The sequence below is a fragment of the Gobio gobio genome, assembly GCF_949357685.1.
Source record: "Gobio gobio genome assembly, chromosome: 9".
In the NCBI taxonomy this organism is placed as follows: Eukaryota; Metazoa; Chordata; class Actinopteri; order Cypriniformes; family Gobionidae; genus Gobio; species Gobio gobio.
The window spans coordinates 49473263-49494621 of NC_137115.1; the positions used below are offsets into that span (position 1 = coordinate 49473263).

General features: G+C 45.2%; 1 protein-coding gene across 1 annotated transcript in view; it reads left to right on the plus strand.

Moving 5' to 3' along the window:
• tspan18b (tetraspanin 18b) overlaps nt 1–21359 on the plus strand; it is a 79014-nt gene that overhangs the window by 45775 nt on the left and 11880 nt on the right. Inside the window, exon 3 of the mRNA XM_079825028.1 lies at nt 11354–11449. Coding sequence (XP_079681154.1) covers nt 11354–11449 — 96 coding nt within the window. The remainder of the gene's footprint in view (nt 1–11353; nt 11450–21359) is intronic.

The window sequence follows — 21359 nt, forward strand, 5'->3', positions numbered from 1 at the left end:
AGTCATAGTTCTGTTAAGTCTATTAAGTCATGAAATAAGAAAAAATGGGATTAAAGTTGCGTTAAAACTGTGCGTACATGTATATATTTGTTAAATATGAGTCACATATGTCTCTGGAAAAAAATGTAATATTCTGCCATGTGAGATTGCAATATAAGGCACAAGCTGATTTGTAATTTTTTTAATGCACAAATATATGTGAGCATTGTGCCCCAATTTGCACCAATTTATACTGAAAGATAGGCGCTAATTTTGCTTTCACTTGTAAAGTATACAAACAACAATGGATAATATTTAAATGCATAAAATAAAATGTTGACTTCCGTCCTTACTCAATAATTTAAATAAATTCATATTCTTGCATATGATTCAATAGAGAACACGTTTTTCTTTTACTGAGTTTAATTTTTGACTGAACTGTTGCAGTTATTTATTTTGACAACTAATATAGAAAATTAAACATTCAGTCTTTACTTTTTCGGTTGCAAGGTTTAGAAACAGGCCTTACAGACTAACTCAGAATTGTTGAAGAGTTCATTGATCATATAACATTCAATTAATAATTAAGGCTATGTAGTTATTATCTGCTTGTCACATCCATGAAAGATGCAACAATGGAGATAAAGATATTAGGGTTTTTGAGAACCAGAACCTGGCTGACTGAGCAAATTAAACTTTAGCTATAATGATAGCCCCTTGTCTGGAGGTGAGGAATAACAGAAAAAAAAATCAAATTCACTCAGTATTCCATGATCTAATTCTCTATCTCAATTACAATCAAGTAGGCCTATGAATTAGCTGTATTAATTTGTGTTGTAGGCACTAAAACAGTCCAGTATGTTGAAATAACGAAGATTTCTGTGCCACCCCAGCATGGTTGCTGGCCCCTGCCCGGCCACCCTTATGAACAAATCCTGGCTGCGCCACTGCTCAGTACACATTTAATTCTGTTCATTTCCAGTTCATTTATGATTCTCTGAGAAACATGGGGAAGTTATGGTAACTTAGATGAGGTCAGTGGATTAAAACCGAACAAGACATTTTTACCCTTTTTGTTGTGTAATGGCTGTACCTTGGAGATTCTGGAAGCTTTTCCCTATTTAGGAAATCTTTCATCATACAGCAAGAAATGAAAAGTCTTTTCTGTGAGCTCTTTGTCTCTGGAGAAGCACATGATTTGAGTTAATATGTTTATTGTGGCACATATTCTTCAAAAATGTAACGTTTCTTAAAGGAATGCTTCCTCCTAATAGAGTAATTGTACATACGCATGCTTCAAACCATAATGCATACCAAGACTAAACTCCCCTGTATTTTCTGATAACTATATCCCTGTCATCTTCTGTCTGCAATTATGTTTATTGCTGTCATCACCAAACATATGCACTAAGGGACTGATTCAACGCAGAGCATCAACAAACTCCATATTTCACGGCAGACCAGAGGTCCTCCTCCAGATGGCATGTTTGACAGGCCTGTGAGTGATCACTCATTAGACAAATGCTAGTCCAAGCTGTGCTCCATCTGCAGAAGGCTGCTGCTTTCCGTGTTTGCTCTGACAGGAACTGGTGTTAAGTAGGTACGCCAGACACCCGTCTAGAAACAGGGCTGTCCACCTATCTTAGACTGGGGAATCTATCATAAAAATATGCTGAAAACCTTCTTGTTTGAAGTCATATTTATTCATATTTATGTCCCAGCTAACAGGGAATGTTCTCAGAACTTTGGCAAACATTCTGTCAAGGCTCTTTCAAAAAGTTATGAACAAACACTCTTCCAGTAATGTTAGTCGAATATTCTTTTAAAGTAATAGGGTCTTAAATGTTCTCAAAACATTAGCACAAAAAACGTAATTCGTTCTTCGTTCATGGAGCGTTTTTTTAAACGTTACCATTTGTTTTAGAATGTTCAAAAGTAACGTTACCGAAATGTTTGAAAATTTAATTTTCCATAAACATTCGTATAAACAAGAAAATAACTTTCACAAATAACGTTTTCATAACTTATCGTTAACGAGAACATTTCTCTCTTTAGCTGTGCGGCAAAAATAAAACATTTTCCTGCTTCTAAAATCCGCCAAGATGCAAGACATGAACTTCAGAGCTCAAGTGTGGGGGAGTAAACTGTTTGAACTATACGTTTAGTTTGTGTGACGTTTGGAAAGAGGTGAGAAGGAGGGGAGAAGATATTTGCCCTGTAGGAAATTTTGTGGACTTTTGATTATTTTGTGTTGACATACTGAACACAGTGTTTGTGGTCAAACTGTCCACATGTGTTTCTCCCTGCACATAACAATTCAGCACTAATACCATCCTTACTCTCTAGGTCAGTTCAGCTTGACCGCCAATGTTTGTGGGAAACACATGGACCTACACTGAATCACGGGTACCCTTTCGCACTGACAGAGATCATGGAAGTCTCCAAGTCTGTACTGTTGGTTGCTGGTAGCAGTTTATAATTGGTTGTGGTAAAATGTAGCTAACCGCTGTCTGCATTCTCTCACATTGCTGCTCATTTGCATACCGTTGAAATCAACATTTCTTTTGCACCCCCAACAAATGCTTTTGTTCATGTCACCAAAGTTGTCAGGCGCAGTCAGTGAAATGTTCTCTATTCTTGTGCTGTATCTTTAGCCGGTTGATGAAAACAGAGATCCATTGTAATGTGATTTTAGGTTTTCTTCCATTTTATATGAGGTTTAAAGTTCCTGGGAATATTCCCCAAATGGAAATCCATTCACTTTTGGACATTCATTGATTAGCTTATATGGGATTCTTATGCACTCTGGGATGTTTTTGATTTACCAAGCAAATTATTGTGCAACTTCTCTTTCAAGACCAAAAATATGACGTTAAACTTAAAGGGTAACACGTGTAACAACACAAAGTAAACGTTTTAAAAGTACGCAACTTGGCAGATTTAATAATTTTAAGAAATGGTAGAATAAGAAAGTGTTAGCTAAATAACCAATTACTCGGTACTAGTAACTTAAGGTTTAATTTTATATAAAGGGAAAGTCCAGTGCCATCATGGGAAATCCCTATTGTACTAATGAACTAGTGTTGATGTGATCACACTCACTGTGGCATGAGGAATCCACACTGTTGAAAGATAGAGAGAGGCTCTGAAGACAAAGGAGAAGGACTTCAACCGATCAATGTCTTATCGATCTTGCTGAGATAATGATCTTCTCCATCTGGGATTGATAACTTCACCAGAGCAGCAGATACAAGCATATGGATTGCATAAGCAATTAAAACGTGTTTTTATATTTAACAATACAGAATTTGTCTCGCTTAGTATGTATGTAAAGTTAGGCTTTGTATTGACCACATTCATATTGAATTGCTTGGCATTCATAACTCATAGAAGAAGTTGCTGGTTGGCAATTTTCTATAGATTTCCTCTGTGATTTTCTTTACTTGGCCGCCACTGACCATTTCCCAAGTCCTCTGGGTTTCTCTCCTCAGTGAATGCAGCATTCACTGACCTACTGACTAAGATGAAGTGGCTTTATTCATCTGAAACTGCACCTGCATCTTAACAATGATCTCTGTAATGAACTCCTTTTCTCACTACAGAACATTTCAGAAAGCTTATTACACACAATCTTACATAAGATGCCCAATAACCAGTATAATTGTAAATGTAGTTCACTTGAATAATAATTAGTGTTATACAACCGTCTTGAATCAGTATAACAGCACCGGAAATTTTCACATTTGTATTGCTCCACTTGTTTGCGCGTTCCAGACAGTCTGTAGCTATATTAGTGGTGGGGATTTTATAGTGACTTTTTCCGCACATTGCATTTATATGCCTATAGGTGGCAAATGACTAACTTTGAGTGAGTCAGTGAGTCAATCATTCAACCAGTTCATTAAAATATGCTGATTTATTTTAGCCTGACAAGCCAGACCCACATCAAGATGTTGGATCTGGGAACACACCATTGGCAGGGCTCAATCCGAGGGGCGGGATAAATGGTAGTCTTTCAAATTCCCTCTGCACGCAATAGGATAGCGCCACAACCAACCAGAGCAACGAAGAAGGTGAAGCTGAGCCAGTTGACAGATTAAACTTTTGCCATATCCGGTCGGCAAAACTCTGAACACATCTTCCTTTCTTGAGAATGACTTCAGTGTCGTTCTTTGTTCTTTTCTCAAAGAAAAGCTTAAAGGGTTAGTTCACCCAAAAAGGAAAATTCTGTCATTAATTACTCACCCTCATGTCGTTCGACACCCGTAAGACTGTGTGTGCCGTGTGTGCCTCCACGACGCATGCGCGAGAAAATGACGTAGCGCCGGGGTTCGGGAATCCATGAAATGCACACTTTAGTCCGATTTTGAGAACTACGCCGAGACCTAAAGCACGATCAATGTAGAATTCAACAGCTTAGATACGCGCGTCTTCCTCTGCTTGTGAACAAATCGCTTCTGGGTCATGTGTCCGAACGCCGGATCTGCGTCAATTCCAATTCCAAGAGCCATCCCAGAGCCATTAAAGACAAAAGGGGCAAACGTCTGGGCTCCGAAAGGTGGAATCTCAGTGATCTGACTCATTTAAAACACAATAGAGAAAACAGGTCTGGCAGGAAAGGAGACTCTTGCTAGAGTCTCTGAAATCAGTAAAACTGGTCTGGAAGATTTGCGTAGCAGACTAATTCATCTGATATCATCTTTTTTACCTTAAATGCTAAATGCAATGTACTTTCTAAAATTTGTAATCCCACACTCCGATGAAAGTTTGTAAAACTAACGTTATCCGGTGTAAAGTCACTGCAGAGGCAGGTGTTGGTGGTGATCCTCAGCTCTCCATCAAGGTAGCTGTTCACAAAATGAATCCACCTCTTCTTGATATCATCGTTTTGTTCATGGTTTTCATGGTTTTGTAAGTTGTAGGCTGTAGTAACTAACAGTACTGACAGTAACTCGCGATCGAGCCGGTGTACTGATGCGAAGTTATGTTTAGTTATGATTGTGTTAGGGGGGGAGCCAGGCTCAGCCGCTCAGTGGCTCCAGTGCATCATCAACATAGTGTTGGGGGACGGGCCATATGCACAGTGGCTCCAATGTGTCATCAAGCCACCGTTTTAGCCCCGCCCAAAAAATCCTGAACACTGCAACGGTGAAAAACTGTTTAACGGTCTAACTCCACAATTCAGTACTACACAGGTCACAGTCTTTGTAACATGTTTCAGCAATACATTTCTAACATTTATAATGTGTTTAGAAACAAATCTCAGAATTGCCTTTACAGGGACTTTAATATGTTCATGTGGGAGCTCGGATTGAAGTTTGTTCCGCGCTTAAAACAAGCCGACTGTTAACTGTAAAAGATTGCATTCAGAACCGTTTAGTAGCTACACACGTGCGCTGTACCGAAATCCCTGTACCGAAACGGTTCGGAATGAATACGTTTACCGTTACACCCCTAGTGAAAAGAGTAGTATTTCTAAATTCACAAGATGCATAAAACAGTAGGTACGCGGATGACCCACTGCTTCTGGCGATATTCTGAAGTGCGCACCGAATGGACAGTTTAATATCCCATGTGGCCATGGGAGAGGAGTTGTGAATGACAGTGAAGTACTTTTTTATTGGTCACGAAATAAGTACTTGTTCAAAAGAAGTACCTACTCAGAGAGTATGCGATTTTAGATGCAGCCAATGTCTTTATCAGTGAGTCATTGAATCATTCAATCTGCCAATTCTTTCATAAACACCAATTCATTCAGAAACTGTGTTACTTGGAGGTGCTTTGTTTGGATTTGCGTTGGCTGAGCAAAAACTAACTGGTGATATTATGGTTAAAATGTAAGTTATGAAGAAGTCTTACTAGAGTTTTACTAGAGGCTTTCTCTAAATCTAAATCAGGTCATTGTTTAGGAGTCAGCTGGTCTGGTGAATGAGCTTTGGCACTGCAGGCCTTTTGTGCCCAATTCAACATTTAGATTCTCCTTCAAAGGACAAGAAATCCATTGGTTCTTATCACTTGTCCAATCCAAATGATCACTGATGAAGCACTAAAAGCTTTAGGCTCATTATAGACTACAGTTTCCATTAATTATACAGCCAAATATGGCAGTTAGTCATTTCTATGTTCCCTTATATATGTGAGGTAACTGCTGTCTTCATGAACATATTGTAGCTTCATTAGCTTTTTCAGACTTCAAAGCTGAGAAGCATTTGACTTATTCTGCCCTAATTGGAGGCTCATTAATGTACTATATATGCCTGCTGGGTTGACCATGCTGTCATACCCTTTCCCCGGCACTGTATTCAGTCCTAGCTAGCATGCTTTCCAGTTCCACATGTATTATAAAAATGCCCACATGGAAAATTAGATTAGCTAAATTCCCTAGAATAGGGCACTATTGATGTGCAAACACACACACACACACACACACACACACACACATCGACATAGCATAGTTGTGACTAGCTAGCTATTCAAGCTGTGCATTGAATAGAACAATTAGGAGTCATCTTATTCATCGAGGGTGAAGAAGTTCAATGTTCTTGTGAATCCTGTGTTTCATGCTGTATTGCTCTTTATGTATGCAAGCTCATGGCTGATGGGGGAAGGCTGACCAGCACACAGTGTCCTTGTCCTTGAGCTAATGATCTTGTCCCAGTTAGCAGGGTAAGAATGACTAAAACATAAATGGATTAATCAAGCTTAAAGTGTCAACCTCAAGGAGAGTCTCTTCAACCTATTTGTTTAAAAAAGTGTGGTTTTCAAAAAGAACCTCAGGGAGAATAAATTACTTAATATTTTTTTTCTGAAGGATTGGTGAGTGGTAATTTCTTGGTGGTCTCTAGTTTCTAGACCATTGCTAAGATGGATGGTTACTGGCCCATATCTGCAAACTCGTCACCTTTGGAGAAATTCACCATTGGACTTGGCCATTTCCATGGCATTTTCTTTTCGCCCTACCTCCGGATAATGCCCAATACTGTGGTGTTTATAAGCCAGTGCTGCTTATAGGGGTATAGGGGTAGCCTAGTGTTGTCAAAAGTACCGACTGCGATACCAAGTCGGTACTGAAATTTAAAAATTGTGACGCTTTGAGCGGAATCGTAAACACCTCTGACTTGCCATTGTGCTCATGCACTCATCAAATATGTCTGTGATTGGCTACAATGACCAGCACTTCGAAAACATGTTGTAAATATACATACATACGCTAGTCACAGAGCGCTTACGCAGATACACACGGGAGCGTTTGAATGCAGGCTCCTATCAGCCTACCGGTCCGCTGGTCGAAGCCTGCTTGTGCTTTCAGATGCTCCTGTTCCCGGCCAGTCAGAGGTGTTTATGATTCCAGCTCAACAGCGCTCAAAGCGTCACATTTTTAAAGTTTCAGTACCGACTTGGTTTCGTGTTCGGTACTTTTGACAACACTAGGGTAACCACAGTAACAGCTGTATTTCGGCTTTTCTGTAAACGCCACCTACTGTCAGAGAGGGAATTTGCATTTTTTTAAATCAGCCTGTCTGCCGTTTTTGTTGAGACCAATTATATATGAAATAGATAATCATTTATAATTTTAATTTTCCCTTATCCCTTATCCCTTTTCTTTAAAAATGTTGAAAGGCTGAAATGTGAGCTTGATGATTATATAATAATTTTAGTTTTTGTCAAAACTGAATGATTTGAACTGTAAAGTTGTTAAAATCATGGATGTTATAGACAATGGGGTTGTTTAAAAAAAAATGCTCTATACCCTCTTCCGACTCAATACAGGAAAAGCATGGATATTTAAATACTAAACCTTAAAAGTATTGTAATGTACCATTGTTTTATTTGAGAAAATATGCTTAGCAGAAATAGAACTGATTTGCATAAGCATTCAATCTCTGTATTGCAGAAATGCGAAGTTTACACAAACGAAAAACAATTGCACTAATGAGCGCCTTACAATTGACCTCTACTTGTGAATCGTTTCAGTAACTACCGCATTTCTTGGATAGAAACCCTGCAGTGAAGGGATCATTATTGAGGTTGTGAATCTGAAACACATTTATGACAATTTTTCCCATCCAAATGTAAGCTTTTAACTAAAAAAATGTTCTGTTAATTTGAAATGGTACATCTGCGTTTGTTCACAGTCTGAAACAGGAAATATTAGCAACTGCAATTATTTTTGCTCTAGATTTTAGGTCAGTAAAATGTGTATCACGTGAAGAGTGTTATATGGGTCTCATGCGAAAGTGAGGGTTTTTTTCTGTGGATGCTGACTGTGTACGTGTCAACTATTGTCTATGATAGAACAAGCAACTGTCTCTTTTCATATACACACATGCTGTTGATCTGGCCTTGTGAACTTTTGCTCTGCTTTAGATATTTCTGCACATTTGATGGATGTGTTTCTGTTTTCGTTGTGTGTGTGTGAGACTACAAAGACGATTCTTGGAACCTGAACAACCACACTGTGCTTTTGGTCTCCTAATCAGAGACCCCAGGCTTTGGAATAATGAGCTGAACTCAAATCAGTCCTTATCAAGTTGTTGGTTTTTTGTGTATCACCACTGAAGCTCTTTGGACTGCGTAAATGTGCTGCAACGAGCATGTAGTTTTACTGCAGGCCTTTCTGTTATATGTAGCTATGTATGTTTGATTGATGATGACTGCAGTGCTGTGGGAGTCTTGGGAAAATTCCCTGTTTATTCTGCACTTTCTCCAGAGCCAGCCCCGATTTGCAGGCAGTTTGATTTATACTGGTATCCAAGATGCTTTACACCAGTGCGCTCCAACTGGGAGTGTGTTGGTCTCTCGCACTCAGCAAGCAAGTTTTTACACATAACCAGAGAAACGACTTCTCACATGTGGATCCAAATTTTGCAGGCCCACATTTTTAAAGCTTTTATGCCGTTCTCGGCCTACGCTCCCACGTCCAGCTGCTAATGGTTGTGCCGACCTGCAAAGAACGTATCAAATTATGCAAGAGGGGTCATCAGATGCTGCTAATGAAAGCTTTAATCTATGCAAACCCCAATTAAAACCCTGTGGTTTGGCCTTTATTAAGAATGAGGGTAATTAAAACACTAATTGCCCTGAGGGTGCTATAGTCACATTTGTGACACGATTGATACTAAGACCATCAGTTTAATTGAAAGGATCCATTAAACACAGGCTGCGTCTTTGTGTATTTCTTTGGGAAGGGAAGGACTGCAAGACAAAAATCATTGTTATTTAAGAGGGACATCTCTAGATCTGGGGTTTATAAAAATATTTGATGCTAAGGACCCCAAGATGACAGCTATGTATTTTGTAATGTTTAAATACCTATTATAAAGACATTTATTAACATAATTTAACTTTACTAAATACCTTTATATAGTATTGTCAGGTTGTGGTAATCAAAATACTTTCTAAACAAACCAAAATGCTCAGGAGACCATAGGAGAGTCACACCAAAGCCGCGTTTCCACTGAAAATACCCGTAAAATTTGTCCTGGGAAATTTTTCCCCCCACACCTGTTGCTATCTGTGTTTCCTTCGTGGTCTAAAGTACCGTGAAGATTAGGCTAATTAATCCGGTGTCGTAGGATTGTGCACCACTTTCCAGTTCCCACTGGATTTTGTTCTCCGTGTATAAGCTTAATAAAGCCTGAACCTCGTCGTCAGTCGTCAGTCTGCGTGAACTTGACCAATTAGCATATTCAGCGCCCCCAAGTCCCACCCCCAAAAGTTCCTGAACTTTGAAAAAGTAGTTTTTAGCTGTTTTTCTACCGTGGGAACTTTCTCCAGGAACTAGGGACTTTGGGGTGATACTTGGTGTGTTTCATCCGCAGGAACCGGGGTCTAAATAAAGTTCCGGGTAAAAATTTCCCCCTCAAAACAGCCCTGCTCGTGAGGTTGTACTTTTTCAAAGTTCAGGAACTTTCGGGGGTGGGGCTTGGGTGCTGAACATGCTGATTGGTTGCTTTCACACAGCATTTTTTTCAATCTAAAAGTTAGTTGTGGTGCGTGCAGTAAGAGGGACAAATTGTTCTGGGTAATTTCGGTGGAATTTTTGAGGGGGAAATTTTTACCTGGAACTTCATTTAGACCCTGGTCCCTGCGGTCAAAACGCATAGAGTACCACCCCAAAGTCCCTAGTTCCTGGGGAAAGGTCCTGCGGTGGAAACACAGTTCAAGCTAAGACAATGACTTATATATAAACAAAAGCAATTAAACAAGACACAGGTGTAAATAATAGGCAGCCACCTAATAAGTAACCAAGGAAACAGAACTAAACTGCAATGAAGCACAAGAAACAGAAACAAGAAACGCATGAACAGACTACTAAACTAAACAGAACTGTGACAAGTATAGTGTATGTACAGTTTGTATATATATTTGTAAATGTATATATATTCCTCTCAAAATGTTCTTGGTTCCCCTTCTAGTCACCAATTTAAAAACTGCTCTAGATGACATTTTTTGGTAAACATAGACCTATCTCCTCAATAAAGATCTATAGAGCTCCAGGAAACCACTTTGGGTGATACTGGGTGAGCCAAAAAACAACACAGGGTGAGCCAAAAAAAGTCTTTTGAGAAAGTTCGGCCAGAGCATAATGGGATTGCATCTGACAAGATAGGAAAATACAAAGAAAACAAGATGGAAGGGGGAAAAAACAAAAAGAAAGGTCATGGTTAGTGTACTTGTCATCAAGCCACATTCTATTTCTGGCTTCAATTCAACACGCATGTGATTTTTTTTCCCCAGCCTTTCTCCTCCACAGATTTCTGACTGCTATGATTACTATATCTGTATTAATAATACTTGTGATCCATCATGTATTGTTATTTGCAACAAGACTTGTGGTATTAGCAGTGCACAGCCAGATACGGTTGCATTCAAACATATATTTAAGGATGACACTCTCATGTAATACACCGTCTCTGTGCTGTCTGAGTAATGGTGGGATATTTCTGCTAGTGCTGGCTGTTAGCACTCTCCTAGAACTAATGAAAAAGGCCCCATTTCATTTAAGGAAAGTGGCACCATAATAGGCCTTCATCCTAGAGAGTGCTTTTTCAGGTAGAGGGATGGTCTGCTGAAACACAAGAGCCTCTCATCATTAATTACACTAAAAGGGAGGCTGTGCCTTTAAAACAAAATATGGCCATTTTAGTATGCACATGGGAACCCTGAATTTATTTAGTTTGAATGCACTTTAAATACAGGATTTTGCTGAAAAGCCCTTTATGATGCTAGTATTTCTTTGTTCAGTGTCGTAAAAAAAAAAGTTTTTAGAGAGCGCTTTAGTGTGCCGAGTGTCAATATGTAGATGAAAGGCTCGATTGTGAATGTTTCTGATTAAGTTCAGAGATGACGCTATGTTTGTTTTTCTTCCAAGGGGCTCGGGGAGGCTTCAGCGCGGGGGACGAGCATGGAAGGAGACTGCCTCAGCTGCATCAAGTACCTCATGTTTGTCTTCAACTTCCTTATCTTTGTGAGTATTTATCTGTCTGACTTTGGCACACACTTCTCTTTTGCTCTACCAGAGAAGTATAAAGGGAAAGAAACTCGTAGAAAAATGAATGTGAGGAACTGCAACGTTGTTAAACAGCCTATCACCTTTTTGAAAGTGTTTGTTGTCTCTAGAATGCACATTAGCTAGACCAGTAACTGCTTGTGAGTGTTACCAAGATGGCCGCCAAATGAATCCAATTAGTTTAAGCCCGAAAAGTTTGACTGACTACTGACAATTGTTTTTTTTGTTTGAGCTATAACCCAGTATACTTTAGGGGGTGCACAGACTAGTCGACTTTAATGCTCTGCCATGACGCTTTAAGCTTGACGTTGACTAGCCGCTGATCATAGAGGGCGCAACAGGATAAGAAATCTTTGATGTCTACTTTTACTATCCATTTCCAGTAGTTAAAATGACAAATAAATACATACTCTGAGAGCGCTCCAAAAGATATGTTTGATTATACCATCTGGACCCAGCAAGCAATAGCCATCATTTCACCGTCTCTGTTAACTATAGACCCGATATATTCCGGCTGTGAGTAACCCACTTCTAGCCAAAATAACCTCGAATTTGGTTACAAGCCATTTTTGCCAAAAAACTTGCGAGATGTTTGATATTCCATCATGTAAGCAAAGTAAACAGTGATTACACAGTGTTTGGTTTCATTTCTTTGACATGTTCATGTTCTAGATGACAAGTCTATTTAATAGACGTCTATTTAATTTTCAGCCCAAATTTTGACTTGTTTTAGCCTAGTCATCAGGGCTGTGTTTGGACAGCTATTAGATGTCTTTTAAAAGCAAAATTGCTCACTGGGGATGCTCAAAATTGATCGGGTGAATGCACGTTTTGAACAGCTTATTGTAACGCACACACATACAGACAGTAGCCTAGCGCGCACAGAACCGTTCAAATGTTTGGGCTCAATTTTAGACATGCTTTTATTCAGCAAGGATGCATTTGGATTTGGATTTTGATGGAACAGAATGTTCTTTTAAACATTCTGTCTATCAAAGATTCCTGATTTTTTTCCACAAAAAAATCATTAGCATTAGCAACTGAGCAGCAAATCATCATATTAGAAAGATTTCTGTAGGATCATGTGTCACTGAAGACTGGAGTAATGATGTTGAAAATTCCGCTTGTAGCTTGATATTTAGTATACTAGGGATGCACGATATTATCGGCACGACATCGGAAACGGCCGATAAACGCTTAAAATTAAAAAATCGTCATCGGCCGATATGAAAAATTATTCCGATATGCCTTGCCGATATGATAACGTGTTGATATGAGCCTGCAATAACTCACGAGTGCAAGGAGTGCTATAGCGATAAGATCATGTCAGCCATATGGTCATTCTTGAAGTGAAAACAAGCAAGTACATTGCATGTATGGTGATTTATATTGACAGTTTTTAAAAGCTGCCTTGAATTTGTGAATCAATGCAGGATTGCCAGGTTTTCACAAAAAAACTAGCCCAAAACAAGCACAATCACGCCTCCCCACTCTCTAGCGCACGCAGCAGCTGAAGCTCCTCCAGGTCCTAGTGCCCACCCGGTAGAATGTTATATAGAGCCTATTTAGTGGGGACGCTGTTGTTATAGTTACTTATTTTTCTGAATAAATAAAGCAGTAATGATTTCAAAGCACAAGCATGACACTTGTAAATTAAATACTTTTATATACAGTTTATTCATCTGTAGTAAAGTTTTTAATGAAATTGATGATGAAAAATAATCCAAGGAGCACTAAAATAATTGTATATGTTTTTTATATGAAGCTAAATACAGCATCAACTGATGCCATGCCACCCCCACTTCATGTGCACAAACATTAAATCCAAAAATAAAATATTTAGGTGATAACTTAATCTGTCTGGGATGAAAAATCACTGACTTTATTATTGTTATTTTTCAGGGCTTTTAATATACTCTTATTATAAAAAGAACTTTATTACATTTATTTATCTTTAACAAGTATCCTTTTAGTAAGGAGACCTCAGAAATCTGAAACCAGAATGAAAAAAAAAAAAAGTTCCCTTTCAGTCGGTCACGTTCGACGTACGTCGGAACTGACCGACGAATTGGGATCTGATCTCAGAGACCAATCTACTTCGAGTGTATTAAAAACGAGCCAATGGAGATTGGCATGCGATCCACGCATTCCACGCACCGCCCCGCAGCGCGGGTATAAATAAGGAAGTGGAATGCTTGATCATTGCTTTTCTACTTCGGAGCCGAACAGCGAATGTTTCCTGCTTCCTGTTTCTACGAAGAGTGTTTGACGAGTCTCGTGAGAGGATCTGCTTCCAGTGCGGGTGTGACAGCGCGTCAGCGAGTGCCGCTTCAGACGGAGATCAGCTGTTGGTTCGCTGGGCGTTTCCTATTTCTGAGTGCACACACAGGCTTGCACCTTTGTACTGTGTGGTGCCGCGGTCATCTCCCTGGGTGCTTCAGCACGTAAAAGAGCAGTTTCCTTTCTAAAAGAGCAACACGGTTTGACCCTGCGTCTTTTTCAAGATGTCATTCAAACCGTGTGTTTCTGGATGCGGTCGATATCTGTCCCCAGCTGACGGTCACGTTCGTTGTCTCACGTGTTTGGGCGTTCAGCACGCTGAGGCTGCGTTCGTGAATGACTCATGTTCCCATTGCGGGAACATGACCATCGCAGTTTTACGGTCCAGACTCCATTACCTCGAAAGAGGCGGAGCACCATTGCGCATCCCCCGATCTAGTGGTCCTCTCGCTGCAAAGCAGAGGGCTGCTACTTTGGCTGATGGCCTTGGTGGGGACCTGAGGGTTACTGTGAGGGCTTCCCCGACGGGTCAAACGGCTCCTCGGGCCCCTCCCCCCTCCGCTGCGCCGGTGGAGCTTCCAGAAGAGCGCGCTGGCCTCCCCCGGGAGGTCCCAGGCGTTTCTTTTGGGGCTCCGGCTGAGGACATGCTGTCGATTGCAGCATCGGGGGACGAGCTAATGGGCTCTGAGGATGAAGATTCGGCTGCGCTGCCCCCTTCGGGTGTGACAGCGTTGCCCGAGTCCGACCCAGAGCTTACGGCTATGCTTTCCAGGGCCGCCGCGACTGTCGGGCTCGAGTGGAACCCTCCACCGTGTCCCGAACCCTCGCGGTTGGACGATTGGTTTCTCGGGACAGCCCGTGCTGGTTCTCAGCGGCCCGCCCCGGTTCCTTTCTTCCCGGAAGTGCATCAGGAGATCACGAAATCGTGGGTAGCGCCTTACAACGCTCGCTCACGGTCGACTGACTCCTCCGTCCTCACTACTCTCGATGGTGGTGCGGCTAAGGGCTACGTGGGAATCCCCCCAGTCGAGCGGTCTGTGGCGATGCAACTGTGTCCCAAGACCGCTGCGGACTGGCGGGGTGCCCCGCGTCTCCCCTCCCGGGCGTGTAAGTTCTCGTCCGGTCTCACGGGCAGGGCTTACACCGCCTGCGGGGAAGCCGCATCATCTCTGCATGCCATGGCGCTCCTGCAGGTCCACCAGGCCAAGGCGCTAAAGGAATTGCACGAGGGTAGTTCCGGCCAGGGTGTTATGCAGGAACTGCGTGCGGCGACTGACCTCGCTCTCCGGGCGACGAAAGTCACTGCACGCTCCCTGGGTCGGGCGATGTCCACACTAGTGGTCCAGGAACGCCACCTGTGGCTGAACCTGGCAGACATGCGTGATTCCGACAAGGTCCGGTTTCTCAACGCCCCTGTCTGTCAGGCCGGCCTCTTCGGCGACGCCATCGAGAGCTTCGCCCAGCAGTTCTCGGTGGCCCAGAAGCAGACGGAGGCCATCAAAAACATCCTGCCCCGACGACCCGCTGCTGCCTCCACCCAGTCGTCGTCGGCAGCACCTCCGCCTGCTTGTCGCCGAGGGCGTCCCCCTGCGTCCGCCTCCGCCCCTGCGAAGCCCAAGCAGCAGCCTCCACCGGGAAAGCAGGGTGCCGGACGTAAGGGAGACGCCCAACCCGCTCAGGGCTCCGCTAAACCAGCCGGCAAACGCAAGGGGAAGCGGCCCTGAGACGGGCAGCCCAGGGAAGACGGGAGCTGCTCTGAGGGAGATGATGTCCGCATCCTTCTCCCACCCCCCGGAGGAGGACCGGGGGGCCCCGACTGGTATCACATCTCTGCCGCTGGCTCTCCGGAGTCCAGCGGCACCCACATTTTCAATAAAAGAGCAGTTTCTATTTTCCCTGGGCCCCAAGAGGGCCAGGTTGGCAGTGCGCGACGCCCCCGGGCCTTGCCACTCCTTTCCTCCCCTCTCCCCCTCGCCAGGGGGCAGCAGTGTGGGCACCGAGAACGCCCCCGGGCCTTCTCACCCACACTCTGCCCCACCCTGGAATATTCGGACAACACTCCGGGCCGCCTCCGGGCCTCCCGAGTCGGGTCCGTCTATTCCACTTCGCTGCCCCACCCCGGGTACGTCTGTGGTGCCGTTGGTCCCGCTTGTACGGTCTCTGGGGGCTTGGCTTCAGCTCCCCAGGCCGTCTCGCTGGCTCATCCGTACCATCAGACTCGGCTACGCGATTCAGTTCGCTCGCCGGCCTCCCAAGTACAGGGGCATCCTCTTCACCTCCGTGCGGAGCAGCGATGCCCAGGTCTTGCGGTCAGAGATCGATGTCCTGCTGGCGAAGGACGCGATCGAGCCGGTTCCTCCAGCCGATATGAAGGCGGGGTTCTACAGCCCCTACTTCATTGTACCCAAGAAAGGGGGTGGGTTACGGCCAATCTTGGACCTGCGTATCCTGAATCGGGCCCTGCACAAGCTCCCGTTCCGGATGCTAACGCAGAAACGCATTTTCGAATGCATCTGTCCCCAAGATTGGTTTGCAGCGATCGACCTGAAGGACGCGTACTTTCATGTCTCTATCCTTCCTCGACACAGACCGTTCCTACGTTTTGCGTTCGAGTGGAAGGCATATCAGTACAAAGTCTTGCCCTTCGGGCTGTCCCTGTCGCCTCGCGTCTTCACGAAAGTCGCAGAGGCAGCCATTGTTCCGCTCAGAGAACGCGGCGTTCGCGTCCTCAACTATCTCGACGACTGGCTTATACTCGCCCAGTCTCGGGAGCAGTTGTGCGAACACAGGGACATGGTGCTCAGTCACCTCAGCCTGTTGGGCCTTCGGATCAACCGAGAGAAGAGCAAACTCTGTCCCGCACAGAGGATCTCTTATCTCGTTATGGAGCTGGATTCGGTCAGCCAGACTGCGCGCCTCACGGAAGAGCGGGTCCGGTCGGTGTTGAACTGCTTGAATTCGTTCAAGAACAGGACAGCGGTCCCACTGAAATTTTTTCAGAGGCTCCTGGGGCATATGGCATCTGCAGCCGCAGTAACGCCGCTCGGATTGCTTCATATGAGACCGCTTCAACACTGGCTCCATGGCCGAGTCCCGAGGTGGGCGTGCCAGAGCGGCCAGTACCGGGTCCCCGTGACTCCTTACTGCCGCCAAACTTTCAGCCCATGGTCCGACGCTTCGTTTCTCCGGGCCGGGGTGCCCTTAGAACAAGTGTCCAGGCATGCTGTGCTCTTCACGGATGCCTCCTCCACGGGCTGGGGGGCCACGTACAACGGGCATGCAGTTTCAGGTCTGTGGACGGGACCTCAATTGCATTGGCATATCAATTGCCTCGAGTTGTTAGCGGTACACTTGGCACTGCGCCGCCTCAAGGGGCCGCTACGTGGCAAGCATGTACTGGTCCGTACGGACAGCACTGCGGCCGTTGCGTACATCAACCATCAGGGTGGTCTACGCTCCCGTTGCATGTTCCAACTCGCCCGCCACCTCCTCCTTTGGAGTCAGAAGCATCTGAGGTCGCTTCGTGCCATTCACATCCCAGGTGCGCTGAACCACACAGCCGATGAGCTCTCTCGCCAGTCGACACCTCCGGGGGAGTGGCGACTCCATCCCCAGGCGGTCCAGCTGATATGGGACCTCTTCGGAGCCGCACAGGTAGACCTGTTTGCTTCTCCGGACTCTACCCATTGCCAGTGGTACTATTCCCTGACCGGGGGCACCCTCGGCACGGATGCACTGGCGCACAGCTGGCCCCGGGACCTGCGCAAATATGCGTATCCCCCAGTGAGCCTTCTTGCACAGACCCTGTGCAAGGTCAGGGAGGACGAGGAGCAGGTCTTGTTAGTTGCGCCCTACTGGCCCAACCGGACCTGGTTCCCAGAACTAACTCTCCTCGCGACAGCCCCTCCTTGGCCGATCCCCCTGAGGAGGGACCTTCTTTCTCAGGGACGGGGCACTCTATGGCACCCGCGTCCAGACCTCTGGAAACTCCATGTCTGGTCCCTGGACGGGACGCGGAGGTTCTAGGTGGTCTACCACAGGCAGTGGTGGACACCATCTCTTCTGCTAGAGCCCCCTCTACGAGGCGCCTCTACGCTTTGAAGTGGAACCTGTTCGTTGAATGGTGCTCTTCCCACCGGGAAGACCCCCGAAGGTGTTCGGTTAGTGTCGTGCTTTCTTTCCTGCAAGATGGGCTGGAGCGAAGGCTGTCTCCCTCCACCCTCAAAGTGTACGTCGCAGCAATAGCGGCGTATCACGACGCAGTCGAAGGTAAGTCCGTAGGAAAGCACGACACCATCGTCAGGTTCCTCAGAGGTGCGAGGAGGCTAAATCCTCCTCGTCCAAACTCGCTACCCTCTTGGGACTTAGCTCTAGTGCTCAGAGCACTTCAGAGCCCTCCCTTTGAGCCTTTGCAGTCTGTGGAGCTTAAAATCCTGTCAATGAAGACAGTGCTTCTGACGGCATTGGCCTCCATCAAGAGGGTAGGGGACCTGCATGCACTTTCGGTCAACGAATCGTGCCTAGAATTCGGGCCGGCCAACTCTCACGTTGTCCTGAGACCCCGGCCTGGATACGTGCCCAAGGTTCCTACCACTCCCTTCCGGGACCAGGTAGTGAACCTGCAAGCGCTGCCCTCGGAGGAGGCAGACCCAGCCCAGGCTTTGTTATGTCCCGTCCGCGCTCTTCGCGCTTACGTCGACCGGACTGAAAGCTTTCGGACCTCAGAGCAACTCTTTGTCTGTTACGGAGGCCAGCAGAAGGGAAAGGCTGTCTCCAAGCAGAGGTTAGCCCACTGGATAGTGGATGCTATCGTCTTGGCTTACCAGTCCCAAGACGTGCCTTGCCCGTTCGGGTTGCGAGCACACTCAACAAGGAGTGTTGCTTCTTCCTGGGCGCTGGCTCAAGGCGCCTCGCTGACAGATATATGTAGAGCTGCGGGCTGGGCGACACCTAACACGTTCGCTAGATTCTATAGCCTCCGTGTAGAGCCGGTATCTTCCCGCATCCTCGCCCCCAGTGGCCAGTAGCGCTAAGTGCCCGTTCTAAGTGTCGGCTTGCAACGCCACTCCCGCCCTCTGGGCCGGATACGTGCGTCTATTTTCTCCAGTTGTGTTCCCCGGAAACGGCTAACCCTGTCGAGCTCCTCTGTCACCCCTGCGGTGCCAGACGTTGCGGCCGTCTGACGCCAGGCCTGCACCCGTATGCTTGTGAAACGTGTGTGTAGGCTGGGTTCCATATGTAGCGGTCCCCTCACGGCTACCCCATATGTGTATTCTTCCACGGTACCAGCTACCCTACTCGGCTAGCCCCGTGTCTTTCCCTTGACAGAGCCCGCTCTGTCGTCTCTGGGCGTGTTCTTTCCCCCCTGGGACCAGGCTGGAACCACCCCAGAGACTGCCATATGTTGTACTACCCTGCCAGGTTAGTCCTTATGTGTATTCTGCCACCTAGCCTTCTACTGAAGGACGTGGCTCCGCAGTGTACCATCTCCCGAGACGGGCACGCTTTCCCAGCGTTATCCAATAGTCACACTGAGTGGGTCTTGCAGAAACAGCAGTGACTGACCTCCCTGCTTGGAGCCCTGACTTCCGTACCATCTAAGACGGTCCAGTGCGCTCAAGCAGGACGCTGGAAGGGCCAGCGCCCTGGCGTTTTGGTAGGGATCCCAATTCGTCGGTCAGTTCCGACGTACGTCGAACGTGACCGACTGAAAGGGAACGTCTCGGTTACGTATGTAACCCTCGTTCCCTGAAGGAGGGAACGGAGACGTACGTCCCGTCGCCAGGTGCTGTGCTTCCGCTAGGGGGCCGAGTCACTAGTTCGGCTCCTCAGCAGAAAAAAAGCAATGATCAAGCATTCCACTTCCTTATTTATACCCGCGCTGCGGGGCGGTGCGTGGAATGCGTGGATCGCATGCCAATCTCCATTGGCTCGTTTTAAATACACTCGAAGTAGATTGGTCTCTGAGATCAGATCCCAATTCGTCGGTCAGTTCCGACGTACGTCTCCGTTCCCTCCTTCAGGGAACGAGGGTTACATACGTAACCGAGACGTTTTTGCTCAAAATGGTGGTTTCCAAACAAAGGGAAAAAATAAACATATATTGGTATCGATATCGGCATCGCAAAAATCCAATATCGTGCATCCCTATAGTATATTATATTCATAATAAGTACTCCTTTTAAAGTTATGCTTCTTTTTCACTAATGTACTTTGAATTTTATATTCATATAATTCCCCCAAAATTCATCCAGTAGATTTTTAAGGCTGGGGCACACCAAGCCAACAGTCGTCCGTCGGGCCGTTTTTGAGCGTTGATTGGCTTAAGCCAGGGACACACCAAGCCAACTTCAAAGAACTAGCGGCGATGAAAGCTGACCGTGTTGTTGCCTCTCACTTGTTGCGTCTCAGCCAAAAAGATGCGCTTGAACACACCAAAAGGACTAAAGCCGACTGTCAACTAGCATATGCACCTGCGTCCGCATGTAAGTAAATATCTGTCTATATCAGCAGGTATCAATAGTCTATTTTTATGATTCAAAAAGGGTAACCAAAACTAGGACTGCAGATATACAAACCGTAAACATTGTTGAATCGACGGCGTCCGACTAGAGCCAGCGGTGCAGAACACAACAAAAAAACTAAGCCGACCGACGCTCCAAAATGCTTGGTGTGTCCTGGCCTTTAGTTTTTTTGGTGTGTTACACACCATTGGCTTTAGTCGGATGCCGTCTGTGAGAGAGAGAACTCTGATTGGCTGTTCAGCTTAGCGAACGAGTCGGTGCATGAGAATGAAAGCAAAAGTGATGAAAGCGAGCAAAGAAGTCAAGACGGTACAGACAGAAGGCTGTTATAATTTTACGTTTACCTGAACATTCGAATGCACAAATATTTTCATAATAACATAAGCCGACTGGAATGAAGAAAGTGATCAGCGTGATTGATATTCGCAATTTTAAGCAAGCGCTGCTTTGTTTATGGTTTGTATATCTGCAGTCCTAGTTTTGGCTTCTCTTTTTGAATGATGAAAACAGAAAATATTGATACCTGCTGAAATAGACAGATATTTACTTAGATTACTTTGCAGGTGCTAGTTGACAGTCGCCTTTAGTCCTTTTGGTGTGTTCAAGCGCAGATATTTGGCTGAGACGCAGCCAACGAGAGGCGACAACACAGTCAGCTTTCATCGCCGGTAATTCGTTGACGTCGGCTTGGTGTGTCCCAGGCTTTATGATTCACAGATTCATAGCAGAACAACTGCTTGTTTAAACATTTCAAAGCAAAATAGGGGGAGAGAGAGAGAGAGAGAGAGAGAGAGAGGGGGAGAGAGAGAGAGAGAGAGAGAGAGAGAGAGAGAGAGAGAGAGAGAGAGAGAGAGAGAGAGAGAGAGAGAGAGAGAGAGAGAGAGAGAGAGAGAGAGAGAGAGAGAGAGAGAGAGAGAGAAAGGGGATGAGACAGAAAGTGCTTCTTTGATCATCTATCTAGGTTGACAACATAAATGCCCTCTGTGGGATTGGCATAGACAGAGGAAGATTTGGACTAATTTCATTTGACTGAATTAATTATCTCCCAACAGCGAGAATAATGT